Source organism: Myotis brandtii, unplaced genomic scaffold, assembly GCF_000412655.1.
Source record: "Myotis brandtii unplaced genomic scaffold, ASM41265v1 scaffold670, whole genome shotgun sequence".
Lineage (NCBI taxonomy): Eukaryota > Metazoa > Chordata > Mammalia > Chiroptera > Vespertilionidae > Myotis > Myotis brandtii.
Window position 1 is genome coordinate 148,249 of NW_005370611.1, and position 20,949 is coordinate 169,197.

Below are 20,949 nucleotides of genomic sequence, written 5' to 3' on the forward strand. Positions count from 1 at the left end.
TAAGAGACACAGTACCTTTTAAAATGCTGAGTAAGTGCATGAGCTCTATATCCTGATGACGCTAGCGCTCAGTGTCACCTCTACGGTGACAGCAACCTCACTGGGCACTGAGGAAAGCACACGGCTGTGCTCCTACTTCTAGGGCTCAACCAAGCAACCAAAGGTTCAATAAGAAGGTCTCTTTCTAAAGCCTGTCCTGAATACTAGTATCACCTTGAACCCTTGGGTTCAATGCCTCTCAATGCCCAGTTGAAAAAATGCAAAACTTAAGCAATCAACCTAAGCCGTCTCGTAATGGTCAAATAATCTTTTCACATCTCAGTTTTATTGAAATGACAGAACTAGTTCATTCATTATTGTTTTGTTTTGTTTTATTTTGTTGTTACCATTGTAGTCTTCGGTGTTTGTATTCTTAACCTTTTCTGGAGGATTTCTTTGTCAAAGGCAGAAAGTTGCTTCAGTTCTTTCTCAGTTTTAGACTATAATGAAAAGGTAACTAAATCATTTCTAGGGTAAAATCAATTGCCTAAACAAACTTGATTCCACTACAGAAGGGCAAACACAAGAAAGGAAGGAGAGTTCTGGTTCGGGAAAACGTTAAGGAATATCATATTAGTCATTGGTGAAATTTAATACTCAATCTCCTTAATTGCTAGAACACTGGTCAAGCTCTGGTTGTTGAAAAAGCACTCTCCTGGCTGCATTTAACCAAGAACATATCCAGTGGGGGACCAACAACTGAAGGGCAGAAACACAACTGTTTTAGAAATGTGGCCTGTCCGGTTTGGCTTAGTGGTTGAGCATTGACCTATGTATGAACTGAGAGGTCAGGGTTTGATTCCCAGTCAGGGCACATGCACAGGTTGCAGGCTCCATCCCCAGCAGGGAGCGTGCAGAAGAGCCAATCAATGATTCTCTCATTGATGTTTCTCTCTTCTCTCTCCCTCTCCCTTTTTCTCTGAAATCAATAAAAATATATATATTTTTTAAAAATGTGATTGAGTACTTCCCCCTCAAGGAGTACCAAAGCTCCTCCTTCTGGAACATTGTTGGAGGAGGTATGTGATTGAGTACTTCCCCCTCAAGAAGTACCAAAAGCTCCTCCTTCTGGAACATTGTTGGAGGAGGTATGAAGAAAAGCCCAGGCTAAGCTTCCCCCCTCAAATTAATCCCCATTTCAAACAGCTGCAGAGTGTTCCATCGGATGCTTATTTAGGGAGATGAGAAGCCAATGATCATGGCAGCTTGGAGGAGCTGCCTGATTAATTGTGTTTAAGCAGTCATTATGGTTTTCACTAATGAAAGCTTGGTTATAGGTTCTGGTCATTAATAACCCGTAATAAAGATGAAAGCATATTCTTATCAGCTGTTTATTTCATGTAAGGAAAATTGCTACAAGATAGTTCACCTCTGTCTGCAATCTTTAGAAAACGACTTTATTCAGGAAACCAAGTTGACACCAGAACCTCAGAGTATGGAAATCAACTTCTCCACGGATGACTAACCTTTAATACACAAATATTCATTTTCTTTAGCACAGGATGATAAATGTAAATATGGTACCAATCCAAATACTTACATAAAATCTAGACTGAGGGCCACTGGGAAAATGCAGCTGCATTTCAAAGTAAATGGATTATGGGAGTAAAAATGCAAATGTAGTAATATGAGAGGCTGGGGAGATGATCACTATGGGGGGAAGCTCACTGCATGGCAGTGAGAGTCTGGGTTCTAACTGTTCTTCTGACTAGTTATGTGACCTTGGGAAGGCCGCTTATTTTCTTAGGAAAATGGCTTGAAAAAAAGTTTACCAAAAATTATACAAGAACAAAATAGAAAATCTTAGATCTATGTCTACTGAGAAATTGAATACTTTCTTAAAAGCTTTAAGTCAAATAGCTTGAATAATGAATTTTTCAATCATTTAAGGAAGAAAGAACAAGAATCTTAAAGATTCCTTTTAGAGAATAAAAAGGGAGAATAATTCCCAACTCGTTTTATGAGACCAGTTGGCTTTTTAAGACCAAAGACAAGGGCATTAGATTAATAGAAAATGACAGGCTAATCTTTCTTATGAATTTGGATGCTAAGCTCTCAAACAAATTATCAGCAGATCTAACCCAGTGGTTAACTAAGACAATAACATTTAAAATTTAGGTTTATCCCAGAATATTGCACGGATTTAGCATTTGAAAACCAATCACTGCATTTGAAGAATAAAGGTGAAATAATATGTAATAATCTCAACGTATACAGAAGTAATTGATGGAATTCAACACCCATTCAAGATGAAAAGAAACCTAGAAATAGAAAATTTTCTTTAACTAATAGAGAGTATACACTAAAGATATCATATTAAATGATGAAACTCTGACACTTCCCCTCTGAGATTGAGAACAAGAGAAGGACATTAATTATCATCATTTCCATTGAACATGGTACTAAAAGCCTAGCCTGTGCAAGACACAATAAGAAATAAAAGGTGTAACCATTGAAAAAGAATTAAATGATCATCTTCAGATGACTTGATTATATATATGCAAAATGCAAGATCATCTACAGATAAATCATGAACTAATAAGTTAACTTATCAAGGTCTATAGATAAAAGATCAACACACAAAACTTAACTCTATTTTGATATACCCACAAAAGTTTAGAAAATAGAATTAGAAAAAAATACCACACTAGCCATAAAAGAAAAAAATGAATACATAAAAGACTATAATGCAATGACAAAAGGACAAACCATCCATAAAAGAATAGGTAAAAATCTTGAACAAACACTTTAAAATAGAAGACATAAAAATAGTCAAAAATGCACGAGAAGATACTCAACATTATTAGTCATTGGGGAAATGGCAATTTAAAACAAAATAGATACCACTTCACATTCACTAGGATGACTAAAATTAAAAGACAATGACCAAGAGTTGATGAGGATGTGGAATAACTGGAATCCTCATACATTGCTGGTGGAAATATAAAATGCTTCAACCGTTTCAGAAAACTTGAAGTTTTTTTAAAATAAATTTAAGCATATAAACTACCTTACAATCCAGCAATTCTACTCCTAAATATTTACCTGAAAAATAAAAGTATACGTGCACACATACACACATCTTGTAGAAAAGTGGTTATTAAAGCTTTATTCATAATAGCCCCAAACTTCAAACACTCCAAAGTTACATTAACAGGAGAATGAATAAGCTATGTATGAGCATACAGTGGAATACTGCTCAGGAGTAAAAAGGGAATTACTGATATACACAACATGAAAAGAATCGCAAAAACATTATGTTGAGTGAAAGACATAAAAAAAAAAGTATATATTGTATCAGTACACTGATTTGAATTCCAAGAACAAGCAAAACTAATGTAGGGTAATAGAAATCTAAGATGGGGATGAAGGAATTAACTGGAAAAGGCATGAAGGAACTTTCTGAGATAATAGATGTTCTATATATTGAATGCCCGGGGTGGTAGTTACACAGGTATTTACACTTGTCAAAACTCATCGAACTGTACAATTAAAATCTGTACATCTAAATTATATGTACTATAATTAAAATGTAATTAAAATCACTTATATCAATATGAAAAACCAATGAATATATGACTAAATTTAACCATAAGGTTCAAAACTTCTACTCAGAAAACTACTGCTGAAATTAAAGAAAGCCTAACCACATAGAGGGATAAACCATGTTTATATAATATGATGATATATAGAGAGGATTATAAAGTAGTGGGAAAGAATGAACTACTCTATAAATAACGCTGAACAATGTGAAAAAGACAAATTAGAGTCAGTTTTAGGTATTAAATTAAACTGGAGATTGAAATAACTAAAATACTCAATAAAATATTTTTTAAACAACTTTAAAAATAAGAACATCAAAGTGAAGTGAAGAATTGCAGGAAGTGATGTGGTGCCAAAGCTGTCTTTTGCCCTAAAGCCTGTTGTTAACCCTTGAACTCCTGCTTTAACTATTGTTTTGTATTCCTAGGACAGGCCATAAAGTCTAGGGCCCACCCAAAGTGGAAATGCTAAATTCAAAATTTACAAAACACAGCGGCATAAGATAGGCCAATTGAGAACACACTACCCCAAATTATGGCAACTTGGCAGGTGCAGGAAGGATTTTTATTTTTTTACTTTCCCCTGAAGCAGGTCATAAGACCTTCATTGGAGAGGCGCCCTCCTAGACTTGGATGACAGGAGCATCCTTATCTGCAAAGACAGAGGGACAATGAGAGGAAGCTGAGCAAACAGGCCTTACTGTTTCCCCAAGTTTACTACACGCAGCTCATACCCTTTTTTGTCCTATCACATTTTCCCACAACTGACCACTCCTCATCAAACCTAGCGTAAAAACACTCGGTTTGTCCACTTCTTCCAGTCTTCATTTCCTTCTGAAGGCTCCCGTGTCACTTAAGAATTACATTAATTTGTATGCTTTTCTCCTGATAATCTGTTTTGGGGTTTTTTTTGGTTACAGGGGCCCAGCTAAAAACCTGGAAGGGTATAGGGGAAAGATAATTCCCCTCCCTACAGATAACATGGTTGAAAATCATCAGAAACAATAAGCAGCAAATGAAATAAATAAATAAATAAATACACACAATATATTTGAATTATCAGATATAAAATATAAGTAAGTATAAATAAGTTTAAGGTATTTTAAAAATAAAAGGGAAACTTGAAAAATAAGAGTAGAGAGCACTTTGATTTAAAGAAGAATCAAATAAAATTTCCGAAATGAAAATAATTATAATTGAAAAATTGAAACTCAGTAGACTTCACTGAAGAGTAAATTTATTGAATAGGTAAGAAGTATCCAGAGACGTCTACAGAGACAAAGAAATAGAAAACATGAAAGAGGTTAAAAGGAATAAATAACAGAGTAATAATAGATTAAGTAATAGAACAAAGAGTAATTAATTAAATTTTCAGAACAAGATAAGAGAATGGAGAAGAGCTAGTAATCCATATGGGGGGGAGGGCGGGAGAGGGGAGAAACATGGTCCCCACCTCACACATACACAAAAATGAAATCAAAGATCAATCACTAACTTAAACCTAGAAGCTGAAACTAATACCCTCCTAAAAGTAAACATAGGAGAATACGTTCATGATCTTGGAGAAGGCAAAGATTTCTTAGCAAGAAGGCAAAAAGCATTAATCCTAAAAGAAAAAAACTGATAATGTGGATTTCATCAAAATGAAAAATGTCTGCTCATTAAGAAATATCATTAAGGAAATGAAAAGGCAAGCTACAGTCTGAAAGAAAACATTAACAATACATATATCTGGCAAATGACTAGTATTCAGACTATAAAGTTAGAAAGTACTCTTAAAGTTAATAATAAAAACATATGAATGGCTAGTAAGCACATGAAAATGGGCTCAATGTCATTAATCATCAGAGAAATGAAAATTAAAACCCTAGAAGACATCACTTTATGCCACTAGTATATCTAAAATGAACACTACAACACCAGGTGTTGGCAAGGCTGTGAAGCAACTGGAACTCACTCTTTGCTGGTGGGAGTGCAAAATGGCAGGACTACTTTGGAAAAAATCAATGTCCCTGATGTGTTATAAACTGTGCGTTTAACCTTCCTCTGTTGGGTGACATGGGCCCAAACTTCTTTGCTTAAGCTGGTTCAGGTCAGGTTTCTCTTGCCAGCAGCCAGTGAACTATGGCCGACACTAAACGATAAGAAATACAGATTGTGCCCCTGGTTATGTGCAGCTTTCATGCTGGGCAATGTAGAGCCAGAACCACTTAGCCACGTGTCATGCAATGGCTTGAATTGTCCTGCTCAGCTACCCATCCACAAAGCCAGCAACTCTGAACTGCGGCCTCAGTGTCTCCTGTTGCTTTTTACTGGCTGTACGCTTCTGTTTTCTCCCACAACGAACGCCCTCCTGACGCAGACAATCTGGGTCACTCCACGTGAACGGTTCAAAAAGAAATGTGGAGGAAATGAGGATAGGAAGTAATAAATGGGAATGGTAAAATATTAATTTGAAAACCAACTTTGGATACTTGCATATTGTACATGCAGTCTACATGACCATCAATTAAATGAATAATTTCCATCATTATGCAGGGTATGGCCTTCAAGAAACCGCTGTGGCAATAGTCACCGTCTTATACTGTATTTAAGAAAGAAGTAAGATATTTGCACATTCTAAGGATTACAGTAACTGCATCTGACATAGACTAGTGAACACACAAAAGACCATTCTGAACTGGGATTTATATTTTCAAAATGTCAGACAAACGCAGCAACAAATCAAATGGAAAACACATGGGGGTATGAAGTTATCTTCAAGTTCCATTTACATATAAATAACCTCAATCTACTAACGTGACATCTGGGTGTAGGCTCCTTCCTGAGCCCTGTATTTCTCAGGCTTGTAAACATTGGAGAAACCAGTCGGGTGGGATTTATATCTGCCTCAACATTATTTCTGTTGGAGGCATTTATTCTTTTGTTCTTTGCCTGGCGGATCTTAGCTTACTCTCATGCAGCCAAAATAACCATTTCCTGCTTTGCGCCCTCATGTTTTCCATCTGACCTTTCTTAACGGGCGGAACTTTTAAATAAGGAGAATGCACACCTGTGTCGTAATACACAATCAGCCGTTGGCTGTGATTGCCCACAGTCTGTGGCTCAAAATCCGCTTCCAGTTGCATGGACTCTCCCACGGTAAGAGTTCCAACAGAGGGCTCCACGGAGAACGGCCTGCAACACACGAGACACACCATCAGCACACGCTCCTGACTGTGAGGGGAGAAGGTATAAGAGCTCTAGATCTGTAGATGGTCCAGTCCCGACACTATAACTCAGTGCTGGTGAAGTAGACTTTCCCCCCGAATGTGAAAGAACTTTAGTTTTAATGTTAAAATAACGGCAATAGATCAGCAAGTTTAAGAGAAAATTAAATGATGCGATAATATTCTTGTTTGTGTCCTTGCCATTCGGCAATCCCCTTAACATTCATCGAGTGATTCAGTAAGGGACAGATTTACAACATGTATGCAAATCATGTAATCTGCAAAAGAACAGTACCTTCGAAGGGATAAAAATCATGTTTTGTGAGAGTTCAGAGAAAAAAGGGCTTCATAATGGAAAAAAATACCAGAGTCCCCAACAGAAAGTGATGACTCAATCACAAAAGGTTCATCTGAGGGCAGTTTAACATGGAATCTACTTAAGGGGCCCAGGAGGAGGGCTAGAGGGAAACTACAAGAGACCACTCCATCACCCAAGGTTATTAACAGTAGAGCTGTTACCCCCTCTAGGCCCAAAGAGCCAAGGAGAAAGATTGGTTTTGAAAGCCCACAAGAGTCCTAAGAGAACGCTACCTTATGAGGAGCAAAGAGCTTTAGTCAAGAGAGACAGCCAGCCCCCCTTCAGAGGGAAGACACCAGGGGGAGAAGTGTCCTGCCCTCACATCCTCCTGTCTGATTGCCTTCCCCGGGCTCCCAATGCCTGAACCAACCAGAGGCCAGCGGCCGGGAGCCCGCTGACCTGTGCCATACCGGCCAGCCTCCTGGGCGAGGGCAAGCTGGGGAAGGAAGGGTGGAAAGCATTGGAAAAGGCAGACGGGGACAAGTTCGGTGTCTTCAAAATAGAATTTGGGCACGTAGACACTATGGGAGGTAGGGAGGATTTGGAAGCCGTTTCGTCTAATTGTCCTGGAAGGGAGTAGTAAGCGAGAAGCTGGATCTGATCATGAAGTGCCTTAAATAATTTACAGAGTTCTTCCTCCCAAATCGGAAACCCAGCCCACTTCATTATTTTCACGCTCCGTTTCACTTCTTCCAATTGCTAGCTTTTCAAAGTAATGCATTGTGCAACGTCTGGCAGGCTAAGCTACTTCTGATTAGTTACTTATATCACAACCGACCCTGAAATCCTCCCTTAGATAATGAGCTTAATTTCAGAACACCTAAGCTTTCTCTATGAGGGTGCAGAGCTTATGGCCAAGGCAGCACTGGGTGGTACCTGAGATTATTACTGCGGGACCTGTGGTGCTTCCTCCCACAGGCAACTGTTTATTTTCTCTGATGTTCTCCTTTCTTTACTCTTCCTCTTTGATATTAGTCCTTTTCCCATTCCTGCAGCACCAATCCTCAATAAACCCCAGACATTGCTGCACAGACACGATGGTGCAGTGGTTATTGGCCTGGAGTCAATGGAGTAAGTTCAAAACCCAGCTCTGCCATGACCTTGGGCAAGTCATTGAACCTTCAGTTTCCTCATCTATAAAATGAAGGTAATGACAGCACCTACTTCATAGGACCCTAGTGAGGAATAAAGGAGTTGATATGAGTAACGTGCTTAGAATAATGCCTGGCACATGGGGAGTGCCAAAAACAAGTGTTTGTCATTATTTTTGTTGTTGCTGTTGTTATTTCTATCCCCCTCACTGGCAGCCCCTCAATGGAAGACGAGTCTGGGGATGATCCTGGTATTTAGATGAGTTCAAATTTTTATAATTCTCCTCTCAATGCTTTACACGGCTCTAGAGATTTCATAAAGAACACACACAGGTCATAGCACATCAACCGCTTGTTCAAACACCTCAGTGGGCCTCCCAACCTATGCCATAAAGTTCAAAGTCCTAGGCATTTGAGGTCCCACACAATCTGTTCCCAAGCAGTGTTTGCATTCTCATTAAACACAGACATCTGTCCAAATGTCCCCTACACCTGTCACATTCCAAGTCAGGTTGGGTGGGATGGCAGGGAGGACTTTAGTCTCTTCACCCATAACCTTCCCTGGCACTGCCACCTCCTCTCCCTTCCAGCCAGACTGTGCCCCCTACACAGACATTCCCCACGCCTTCCAAAGTCACTCATCACAGCCCGGACTCAACATCGCTTCTTACATAGAATCTTCCCCAAGTCTCCCTCTTGCTAATAATGTCTCCTTCCTCTCAGAGGCTATAACTTACTTTTTTTTTTTTTTACTTCTTACTTCAGTTCACCTTGTACTATACTGACTTTTCATACCTGCTTCTCTCAAAAGCTAGAGACTCTCGAGATGAAAGGAAAAGAAAAGCAAACAAAGTTTCATGAGCACATACTCTATGCTGGGTACTACACCGGCACTCTACATATGTTAGTTAATTCCCCCATCCTCAGAAACACCTTGAGAAAGTAGATATTGTTATTTGCATTTTAGACATGAGAAAACAGATGCTCCAAAAAGGCAGGCAACTGTCCCAGAGTTACCCAGCGAGGTAGTGGTGGAGGTTGAATGGAAGCATGCCTTCAAGTTCAAGTTCTTCCTGTTTACCCGAGCCACCTTGTTAGACTCTTGGTGTCTCTCACCACTCCAGGCACAGTTCTTTATTCACAGGAGCCTCTCGCAGAGGCTGTCAGACGCAATTACAACCCACTCTTCGAGGGAAATAAAAATATCTGTAATCATACATTAGTGATTATCACATCCTAGTGGAACGGAAGCGGAGCAGACTTTCAGTATCCCACGAATTTCGGCTTCATGTGAGACGAAGTTGAGTCTCACAGTCTCAAAAGTTCCTTCCTTCCTTATGGCCCCAGTAAGAATCTAAAATGTTGAGAACTGGCCCCAGTTTCCTGGTTAGGGAACAATGTAATCTACTGTAATATTTTCCCCTGTCTTTGTCTCCCTAGTTCCTAATATTTTTCTTCCTGCCCTGAAATGAAATTGCTTTCATTTTCTTTTCAAATATTTCTTGGTAGCAAAAGAACACTTTTGAAATGACTCGGGTAGTGTTACATTGCAGAGCCTAAGCTAATTTTCTGTGAAAAACAAAAGTGACCCTTCTCTAGAACTCCAGCAATCCAAGTTCCATAGAGAGGTAACAGATACTTTGCTGTTGTGCTAATGGTTGGGCTTGTATTACACTAAATGTCTTCAGGACCTAGGCAATCACCTGGGATCGCCATAGCTACTTAGAGCTGCCTAAGCGCTCTCAGTAAATCAGACAGTAACTGGGTAGAGTGTGTTAAGTTCCGGTGCTTAAGCCTTGTCTCTAGTTTAATTTTTTTACTTCATTTTACTAAAAGCAGACAGGCTGAACAGGCTAGAATCTATCAAGAGCATATCGGAAAATGCGCTTACAAAGAGCTAAAAGCACTGCTCCTCGGGGTATAAGACTCGCTTTCTCTACTAAAGTGTTTGATATCACATCCTCATTAATCCCAAATACTTGATGAGGGAGGGAACTTGGGTTTGTGAAAAAATCATGAACCACAGGAAAGATTTTAAGGGACTTTGAAAGATTTTTGTTCAATCTACGGCAAACGGCTCTTAAGAACTAAAACTATTCCATCCAAATGACTCAATGCTTTAGCAGAAGACTAAATATTGGCTCTGTTTTATTAAATATTGAATAAAATATTAGTACTTTTTCTTCAGATAAGCTTTTTATTAACTGATTCCTAACTTGAGGTTTTAGATTTTGAAATTGCTTCTTAATCTTTTCTATTTCACCTTCCAAGATTAATCCTACTCGAATCATCCAAGTCATTCTGGCACCTACTAGAGTGTTAGGTCAAATCTGTTATAAAGTTGAAGAGTAATTGTTTATGTTCTTTGTATATTTTATAGCAAGTGCGGCTCCTTATATTAGTATAAAGAACCTTGTGCTTATTGTATAATACTTGGAGCATATTGTAGCTTTGCCTTTGTGCTAGCCTATAAACATGTATTGAGCACTTGTTTACTTTAGATACTTCGTTAAATGCTGGGGACACAAATGAAAAATACAACCCTTGCATTTGAGAAGCTCATATTCTAACGGCAGCAACAGACCTATAAAGTTACTTTTCTTTTTTATAATTTATATGAATTTAACCATTTGTGAACGTAAACATTAATTGAATCATTATTTCAATGAAAAGAATATGATGTTTTTTAAAACTACTTCCTGTGAGATATTATTTCTAACTGTATATTGGCTCTAAAAGTAGTAAAGACCAACAAGAGATGCTGGGTTTTTGACTGACTCCAAATTCTCAAACCATACCCACTGCTCTGCCATGTCTATTGACAACCATATTAACTGAAATCGTGGTCCCCAACCCAGTCGGGCAGCAGTCACCTGTGTGCTTTTCAGAATGGGCACTTGCCAGGGGATCTCCCAGAGATTCTGATTCAACACGATGTGACCACAAATCCAGCCGCAACCCTTATCATTGTAACCCTCAGGGTTCTCAGCTGTAAACAACAGAAACCAACTCTGACTAACAAGCAAAAAAGAGATTTATTGGAAGGATTTGAAGTTGCTCACAGAATTGACAGCCTGGTTGGAAAATGTGCATTTTGTGGAATGAACATAAAACTATTATTTTATGCGAAGTCTAAGCAGGAAAACAAAAATATTTGCAGGCAGGGAATTTAATTGAGAGTCTTGGTTACACCGAAGATGGGAATGATGGGAAGCCAATTTAAGACAGCAAGATAGCTCACGGATTAGTAACAACAGCCACTTCCACCCGGGCTGGAGACAAAAGATGAGGAGGAAGTGTGACCAGGCTCTGGGGGCCTGGCAGAAGGTGGAACCCACGGTGGGCTTGTCTGAAGGGCTAGAATCACAGGGAAAATGCATTTGCTTACTGGGGACTCTGCTGAAGTTAGAGAGGGAGGAGGAGATATACCCTGGCTTCCTCCTACCCTCTAATCTCCTTCTAGTGCCCCCAGCTGGTCAAACCCAGCGGGTACCCAGCTGACTCAGGAGGCTAGAGGGTCTAACACAGCCTGAAGGTGACACTGAGTATGGTAGGGAAAGGGTGAGGAATGGATTTGCGGGTACAGAAGCCCAGAACTGCGTCATGTCTATTTTAATCCAGGCTTTGCTATTAACTTACTGGGGGAGTTTAGATAAATCATTTATTTCCCTTCTCAGACCTTACTTCCTTCATCTGTAAAATGGGAATGTTGGACTATAGTTTCTAATGTCTTTATGATTCCCAGCTAGTCCTTAAGTTGGCTAACCATTTTACCTTAGAGGTATTTCTATATTAGGGGAAGATGATTCACATTCACAGTGACGGATACACATGCTTGAGATATTTTCCTGCACTTCACACTATTTAATCTGCGAAGTGATTTTGTTTCACTTTACGGAAATGCGATATGTAAAGAAACTGTCATTTATGCGTAGATATGAAGATTCTGCCGAACAGCCCAGGAGGATGTGCTGCCTGCACTTGTTTGCCCACCTGAGCTGGCTTCTCTTTTCTAATGGAAGAATACCAATGTAACGGAAGTGGTAACGTGTACCACAGGTGGTGGTTGTGGGAAGCCTTTTATTAAATTTTTAAAAACTGGTTCTTTCTAAGTCACGGTGAGCCAGCTGAACAACCTGCTTCCTTCTCCTTCAATCAAAATAGGCGAGTCCCGCCCGGAGATGACAGGCTCGGGCTGTATAAGTGCTATGGACAATGTCAGGAGACACCGAGTGTCACGAGAACTCTTCCTTTGCCTTTGATGGTGCATTTATCTGAAGTAGATCGGGGTCCTGCTTCCACCTAGGATGCAGAAAGCTAGAAAGGGGGTCTCTCGTACTCTAACGATGAAAAAACAAACAAACAAAAAAACCCCACGGTAAACAGCAAAATCCCAAGTTTTCTTGAACCATTCAGAGCACTGAGGTTGCAGGACAAACAAGTGGCAGGAAATCTAAAAATGGACAATCTCCAGCCCCCAAGGGAGATGGGTGCCTGCAGACTGTTTCGCCTGTGACAAGCAGAAGAAACAGTGAGAGAGGACGGAGCAGAAGAAACATTTGAAGAGATCGTGGCTGAGATCCTCCAAAAATAAAAAAAAAGATCCAGGAAGCTCAGAGAACCCCGTGCAAGATTGAAACTAAAACTAAACAAAAGCAAAATAAATAATTCCTTAAAAATGAAACACAAAACCCACACCTAGACACATCATATTCAAAGTGCTAAAAAAAAACAAATATAGGGGTAGGCAAAAGTAGGTTTACAGTTGTGTGTACACAAAACACAGTTTATTCTCACATTATTAGTTATTTGTAAATCATTGGACTATGTATTTGTATCACACCTGTAAACCTACTTTTGCCCACCTGTATAAGAAAAAATTCTTGAAGGTAGCCCAAAAAAAAGACATCGAGGAAAAAGATAAGGGTTATAAGCAGACTTCTCATGAGAAAAATATAAGCCAATAGACCATAAAGTGACATCTCTAAAGTACTAAATAAAATATGTGTATCTATTACTGTCAACTCAGAGTTCTATAATGTAGAGAAAATGCCTATCAAAAATGAAGGCAAAATACTTTTCATTAAATAGATAAAAACTGAGAGAATTTCCAGTAGACCTATGCTGCAAAGAAATACAAAAAATAGTGTATCCGCCAGGAGACATACAATACCAGACAGAAACTCAGATCTACGTGAAATGGTTCCGAGACAGTGATGCTCCTGGGACACGTGGAAGAATAAACACAAATCCCTTCCCAGGGGATGCACCTTCAACCTGCATTACGGCAGCCCTGCTACCTACAATACAGCAGACCAAGCAAGTTGAAAACTCTTCTACAAGGAACACCTAGAAAGACTGGATAAAATATAACTTACATAAATGTGTGGCTGAGCATGCAAACAATTCAGGCAAATCCACAAGATTAAAAAACGAAGAAGAAACTGAGAACTAGAGCTGTAGGCCACTGAGCTAATGCTGGGTCTGCCCTGGGTTCCCAGCAACCTGGAAGCCTGGGCTTTAACAGCCCGCCTTGAGATGGTCAAGTCAGGGAACGTATAACAAAACCCCCGTATAGAACCAGGAAACTTGCCCTAACCGGTTTGGCTCAGTGGATAGAGTGCCAGCCTGCGGACTGAAGGGTCCCGGGTTCAATTCTGGTCAAGGGCATGTACCTTGGTTGCGGGCACATCCCCAGTAGGGGGTGTGCAGGAGGCAGCTGATTGATGTTTCTCTCTCATCGATATTTATAACTCTCTATCCCTCTCCCTTCCTCTCTGTAAAAAACCAATAAAATACTTTTTTTAAAAAAATAGAACCAGGAAACTTGAAGGGCTGCCAAACCATTCTCCATTAGCACAAGGAAAAATGTCTGTCTTGGTTTTGAGAGAAAGGAACAAAATGTATCTAGGGATTCATAACTTTGGACATGTGTCCTATGCAGGTTTGGGGTTTGGATTTATACTATCAGTCCAGGAACCCCCAAGTCAAATGATCAGCAAATAATCACCAATAGTCTATGCAATCTAACCTTTATGAACCAGGCAGAAGCAAATGCTAATCCTTTCTGAAGAGTTGTATCCTTAAACCAGCAAAGGATTCCACAGACAAAGCCCTTCAGAAAATGAGCTCACAGTCCAGATCAATATACACACTTTTTTAAGTCATAGAAAAGAACTCGACCCTCTGTTTCCTATCCTCCCAAGCTGGTCACTCTTGTCATGGCCTTGCCGATCAGACGCCGTTTTGAAGTTTCATAACAATTGTTCTTTCCCATCTTATAAGAGAGCTCCTTACAGGCAAGGATTGTCTCATTGTCCTTTATATTGTCCCATGGTGTCTACTACCCTGTAGCTACTTCTCAAATTATCAGATGAAACGCTGACTCCTTCCACTTACTAGCTATGTGCTCTTGAGCAAGTTATACAACCTCTACTGCTCTGTTTTCTCATCTTCAAAGCCTGCAGAGCACGTTGAGTTCCTCTCACACATCTCATCACTCTGAACTCTCCTTCTGCCTCCCTCTTCTATTTTAAAGACCCTTGTGATTACACTGGCCCATCCCGATAATCCAGGATAACTTCCCCATTTTAAGGTCAGCTGATTAGCAACCTTAATGACATCTGCAACCCTAAACCCCCTTTGACATATAACATTATACACTCACAGGTTCTGGGATTAGAATATGGGCATATTTGAGGAACCATTATTCTGCCCACTACACTAGCCGTAGCTCATTTGAAGAAACAATCAGAAGAAACAAACACTTAGTATATTCCACTTGCTGTGTACCAGCAATTAACATTTATTAATTCATTTCTTCCTCACAACCACCCTATTAGGTGGCTACTATACTTTTTCCCATTTTTCAGAGGAGAAAACTGAGCACCATGATCCAAGGAATAGGGGTGGCCCCTAGGAAGTGGAAAAGGCAAAGAAATGGATTCTCCCCTCAGGCCTTCAGATAAGAACACAGCCCTGCTGGCCCCTTTGATTTAGCCCTGTGAGGCTTCTGACAGTCTAAAATGTCAGAGAATAAATTTGTGTGGTTTTAAGCCTCTAAGTTGGTGGTAATTTGTTATAATAGTAGAAAAATAGTACAGCCAGTTATAAAATTCTTAGATAAAACAAATGTTTATTAATAGATTCCCACGGACCATTCTCCATGCTACGTAGAGAGACTCTCATCCAGCATTTCAGAAAACCCTCCATACCCAAACAGGTAACCTTGAAATTTGGATTCCTTTGGGGATGAAGAGGAAGTCTGCCCAACATCCGTGAGACCTCCCAGCCTGGCAACTCAAGACTGTTACAAGCAGTTCCAACCCCAACTGCTATTCTAGCAGATGACCTATGCTGACTGGATGTGGCTATCATGGATTAAAATCAAGAGCTGCAGGAATGCATACCGGTAAGTTGTGATGTGGAACACAGCGTCTCTGTTGCCAATATTCCGGACCAGCAGCATCTTCTGAGTCCTGTATTTGACAGGGCAAGTGGAAAAATTCAGCTTGTCAGGAAAATCCAGGATGGCTCGAGCGCCTCTGGCTTTGATGGGTACGATGAACTTTTCTCTCTCAGTCACACAGGTCAACATATGGGCGTAATCCTACAGGAGAAGGTACAATCATTATCTGTGGACACACCAACATGATCAAGATAACTGGGCAAGAAATATGGCCATATGCCAGGCATCTAGCAAAAAAAATTAATATATTCTATGAAACTGTCTCAAGACAATTATAGTTGTACTTTCATTGAGATACTCTTTTCTGACAGAGAGAGCAGTTCAAGTGTTAAAGCCTACAAGCTAACAGAAAGCTTATGTTTCTTGTTTCCCAGATGTTAGGGAGGGAGGGTGGGGGATGGCACACTTGTGTTTAGATCAGAGGAGGTTCACACCAGTTCCCTCACATCCTCCTCCTGACCATGCCTAGTCAGCCTTCTAACATGTGTTAGATTGATGGCCCCAGTTGGTTTCTAGATGGTAATGCCAGGCTTGAAAATTATGTTACCCAGACATAGGGAAGCACAAATTACATTAAGCATATTTGACCCTAGAAAACCTCACTGAAGTCAACTGAAACAGCTTTGTCTGATTACATCAGAATCCTAAAGAGGTGAGTGTTGTTTTTCATTGTTTCTTAGGAGATCAAACCTAGCAGGCAAAGGTTTTGTTGGGAATCAGAAACTGGAAAGCTCCTGGCAGGTGTGGAGACTTAACATTAACTGAGACTTTGAGAGAAAGAACAAAAGCTGCTGCTGAACCCAGGATAAGAGGCGATCCAAAGTAATTTGTCCTATCTTATTCTATATTTACATATTCTCCGCCTCGCTCTGAAAGAAACTGGGAACAGTTTAGGAAGCTAACTGAAATATTCACAAGGATGTTTTCAACCCTTTTCATATGTCCAAATGAGGAAGACTTGAAGTTTGGTTGGAATTATACAGGGGTGGGCCAAAAAGTATGTTTGAATTCAACGACCTCAGGAGGCCTTGGGGCTAACCCTTCAGGTCACTGAAATTCAGGTTTCTTTACTGATTTTCCTTTTTTTAAAAATATGTTTTTATTGATTTTAGAGAGAGAGGATGGGAGAGGGATAGAGAGATAGAAACATCCATGAGAGAGAAACATCAATCAGCTGCCTCCTGCACGCCCCCTACTGGAATTGAGCCCCAAACCAGGCATGTGATCTGACCAGGAATCTAACCATGACCTCTTGGTTTATGGGTCAACGCCCAACCATTGAGCAACACTGGCCGGGCAGTTCACTGATATTCAAAGACTACAAGAATGTGTAAATAATGAAGGCCAGCAACTGGAGCACTTACTAGATTGTACCTAAGTGCACTGTGCCATTGTGATATTCTTTTGCGTTAATAAAGCCATTGTAATAATCATAACCTGCATGTCTTTTTGCCATACAAACTGTAAACCTACTTTTGCCCACCACTGTGTATTTTTTTCATAATCAATTCATGCACTCATAAAAGATTATGAAGAGATTCTTTCAACAGCTCCTCGATAATGTATTCCAGTCTCTAGAGTTCTACATTTAATATGACTACATTAGATTATGTAATATACAATTTATATTACTGTGCTGGCCTAAAATTAATTCCGGTGTTACGACAGGGGAGGCTTCGTTAGCCTGCGAGCTAAGCAATTACTTCAGCTGATGAACTTCCTTCCGCTGTGCTTAGCGGCAGAGCAGGGAGCTCTGGCCCCTCTACTACAGGAGACTCAGCCATAATTTACTTTATATCCTAAAATTTTATCCCGTGTGCTCTCCAGATGAAACGTCCAATCCACTTTTTGTCTGTTAGCCTTCCTTCCAACATGCCTTTCCTCTTAACTTTGAAACACCAGCAGTAGGATATGAAATTGGCAGATGTGGCTTTCTGAGAAGTGAAAAGAATGAATCTTGAGTTTATATTAGCTCCATGAGAAAGAGCAAACATGGCAATAATTCTGTCCTTTAAATGCTCAGGCAAAGGCCTCTCGAGGCTGAATTCAAGGTTGGGCACAGCCAGTGTGGTTAAGCCCTGGCAATCCTCTTTCTGCCTTTTCCCCACTCCTAAACTATTGTTTTTAGGTGTGCTTATGGTATTGTGGCCATGTTAACTTTTTAAAGGTCCTGATCTTTTAGAAACAGACAATGAAGTATTTACAGATGAAATAATATGATGTATGGGGCTGGCTTCAAATCTTCTGGGGCAGGGAACAGGATCGATGAAGTAAGATTGGTCACGCACTGATAACCTGAAAATCTGAGGGAAGACAGTTCACTCTATACTGTTCTCTCTACTTGTACAAGTGAGTGAAAGCTTCCATAACAAAAAATATTTTTAACTAGGGGCCCAGTGCACAAATTCGTGCATGGGTGGGGGTCTGGATTGGGGTAGAAGGGGCCGATCGTGGGCTGGGCCGGCTGAGGGGAAGAGCCACAGGCGGTTGGCCAACTGGCCCCGCCCCCTGGTCGAACTGCCTGTTGAACTCCTGGTTGAGGGGACAATTTGCATATTAGCCTTTTATTATATAGGACACTTTCAGATGGCTCCCTATCCTACATTGCGTGATTCCTAAGACGCTCACTCTCTGGAGCCTTGTCTCCTATGCTCTTCCAGCAGCGTCCTCTGCTCCAGCCGCATGCCTTCTGTTGCCCAGCATGTTTCAGTGGCAGGGCCTTTGAACCTGCCCTCTCCCAACCACACATCTTCCCTCAGATATGTGCATGGCTTGATTTAGTTTTCTGCTCAAATGTTACCTCATCAGACAAGTCTTCCCTGACTCTCCTATTGAAAGGAAACAGGACCCTCTCATCACTCTCTCTTCTCTATCAGGTCAATACCTGACATTAAATTATATGCATGTTTGTTTATTCATTGTGGAGCACAAGCTCCAGAAAGGCCCAAGTTTGTTCTGTTCTCCTAAGGATCCCAGCTCACAGAACTGGGCCTGGTGCAGAGTGAGTGAAAGAATATTACTCATTTTTTAATATATTTTTCTTGATTTCAGAGAGGAGGGGGGAAGAGAGAGAGAGAGAAACATCAATGATGAGAGAGAATCATTGGTCAACTGCCTCCTGAACACCCCCTATTGGGGATCGAGCCCACAACCCAGGCATGTGCCCTTGACCGGAATCGAACCTGGGACCCTTCAGTCCCCAGCCCGATGCTCCATCCACTGAGCCAAACCAGCTAGGACAATATTACTTATTTTTAATATCTTTATTTGGGTATTAAAGTATCAAGAGTTCTTCATTAAGAGATTTCCCAACATCATCATATTAGCCTTATTATAAAATGATACTGATCAAGTCCAGAAAGCTAAAAAAGTAGTGATATGACTCAAGGATGACATGAAACAAAAATGGTGAGAAGCACTCCTCTTATATAAGACTCTCAGACATCTTTCTTTTGGCTGAAATGACAAGAAAGTTAACATCTAATATGCTTGTGGCACAAAAAGACATTTGAGTCCTTTTTTATAAGCTTTTTGCTTTTATCATCTGTAGGCCATTCTCAAGTTGAGAACACATATTTATATTTTCTTGACATGAACTTTTACTTACCTATCTCACTTGACGAATATTTACTGCACACATCCTGTGTGTCAGGCACTGTGCTAGGCACTGGGGTTACAGGGGTGACCCAGACAGAACTAGAGAGGGCCAATTCCAGGCAGAAAGAACACAAAATCCTTAACGTTTTTTTTGCCAACAAACATTGTTGATTGTGGAAAATTTTATGATATCTAAACTTTAATTCAAAATGCTGGCAATATATTTTATTATTGCCATTTTAGATAACACTAAACATGTTAACATTTTCCTATTTTTCTTGGGCCATCATTTTTTAAGTTTCACAGTAACAAATCAGTAAAACAGTTTTGACAATAAATTAGATGTTTTCTTATAACATAACAACAATAAAATTGCATCACTTCACATTTTATTCGCTGTAGCCATTTCCCTATGATAACACTGTAGTTAAACAGATGCTTCCTTAAGCCCAAGAAAGTACCCACTTTTGCTTTACTGCAAAAGCCTATTATTTTCCAAACACCTTTTCATAGTAAATATACAAATTTAAGAGGTCAAGAAAAATTCCAGGCTCCAGAATTTTGTGGTATTATGACAGCATTGACTATTATATTTCAACTAGAGGCCCGGTGCATGAAAATTCAGCCCAGCCTGCCCCCTCTCACAGTCCAGGAGCCCTCAGGTGCAGGAGGCAACCCGGCGATCACGGGAAGGCGACGCCCTCATCACACCTCTGCTGCTGCCACTGCCGGCAGCGCAAGTCTCAGCCGGCCTTGGGCGGCTGGGCAGCTGCCATTCAAGGTTTGCCTGCGCCTCGGGCCTGCCCTGGGAAGCTGGGGGGCTGAGGGGACTGGGGGACTCCAGAGGCAGGCACCCAGTGGGGCTGAGGAGACTGGGCACTGCCATCTTGTGGTTGTGGGCGCCGCCATCTTTGAGGGCGTGGCAGTCAATTAGCATATTCCCTCCTTATTGGCTGTGGGTGCCGCCATCTTTGCGATGGCGTAAGGGTCAATTAGCATATTCCCTCTTTATTAGATAGGATGACATGTACACTAGGATTATTCGATTAATAACATATCCAATCATTATTTTAAAGTCTGTGTGAGAAGAGATAAGGAAAGCTGAAGTAAATTTGCTGCACCTGTTATCTGGGTATTTGGCATTCTTAACAAGTTCAATCCCTAGGAGGCCAGATTAATAGATGACAGGGGGAAAATGTGAATTGCATTAACATCTCTGACATGCTAATATACATGGGTGCTGAAAATCTGATTGAAAGGGGGCTGGCCTATTAAGCGATGGCACGCTGCAATTTACATATCTCATCCTCCAGATGTGAGGAGGGTAAATGAGAATGGAGCGTGCTCAGATCAGCAGGGGATAAGGAGGGAAAATACATATGTACGTTGGCTATCAATTTGGCCAACTGAAGAAAAAATGACACAGTGAAAAGATGAACTTTTATTTTTCCTAAAATAAATCTGGCTCCAGTTAGTCCTCTGCTACATTCTGGAGCAGCACTAAAGACAGCATGACTAACCCCAGCTGGCCATCCTGTGCATGCCCCTGTCGGCTTTCCAACCGTCAGAGTGGAAATGTGGATGCCCAGGGACTGGAAACACTGCTGATGGTGCAAGTGTAAGAGGATCTTTGCAGAAAAAATAA

At 40.5% G+C, this 20,949-nt stretch overlaps 1 protein-coding gene across 1 annotated transcript in view; it reads right to left on the reverse strand.

Annotated features, from left to right (window-relative positions):
• LOC102243406 (hydrocephalus-inducing protein homolog) overlaps positions 1 to 20,949 on the reverse strand; it is a 128,518-nt gene that overhangs the window by 92,583 nt on the left and 14,986 nt on the right. Inside the window, exons 5-6 of the mRNA XM_014529142.1 lie at positions 15,649 to 15,848; positions 6,634 to 6,758 (exon numbers count right to left, since the gene is read on the reverse strand). Coding sequence (XP_014384628.1) covers positions 6,634 to 6,758; positions 15,649 to 15,848 — 325 coding nt within the window. The remainder of the gene's footprint in view (positions 1 to 6,633; positions 6,759 to 15,648; positions 15,849 to 20,949) is intronic.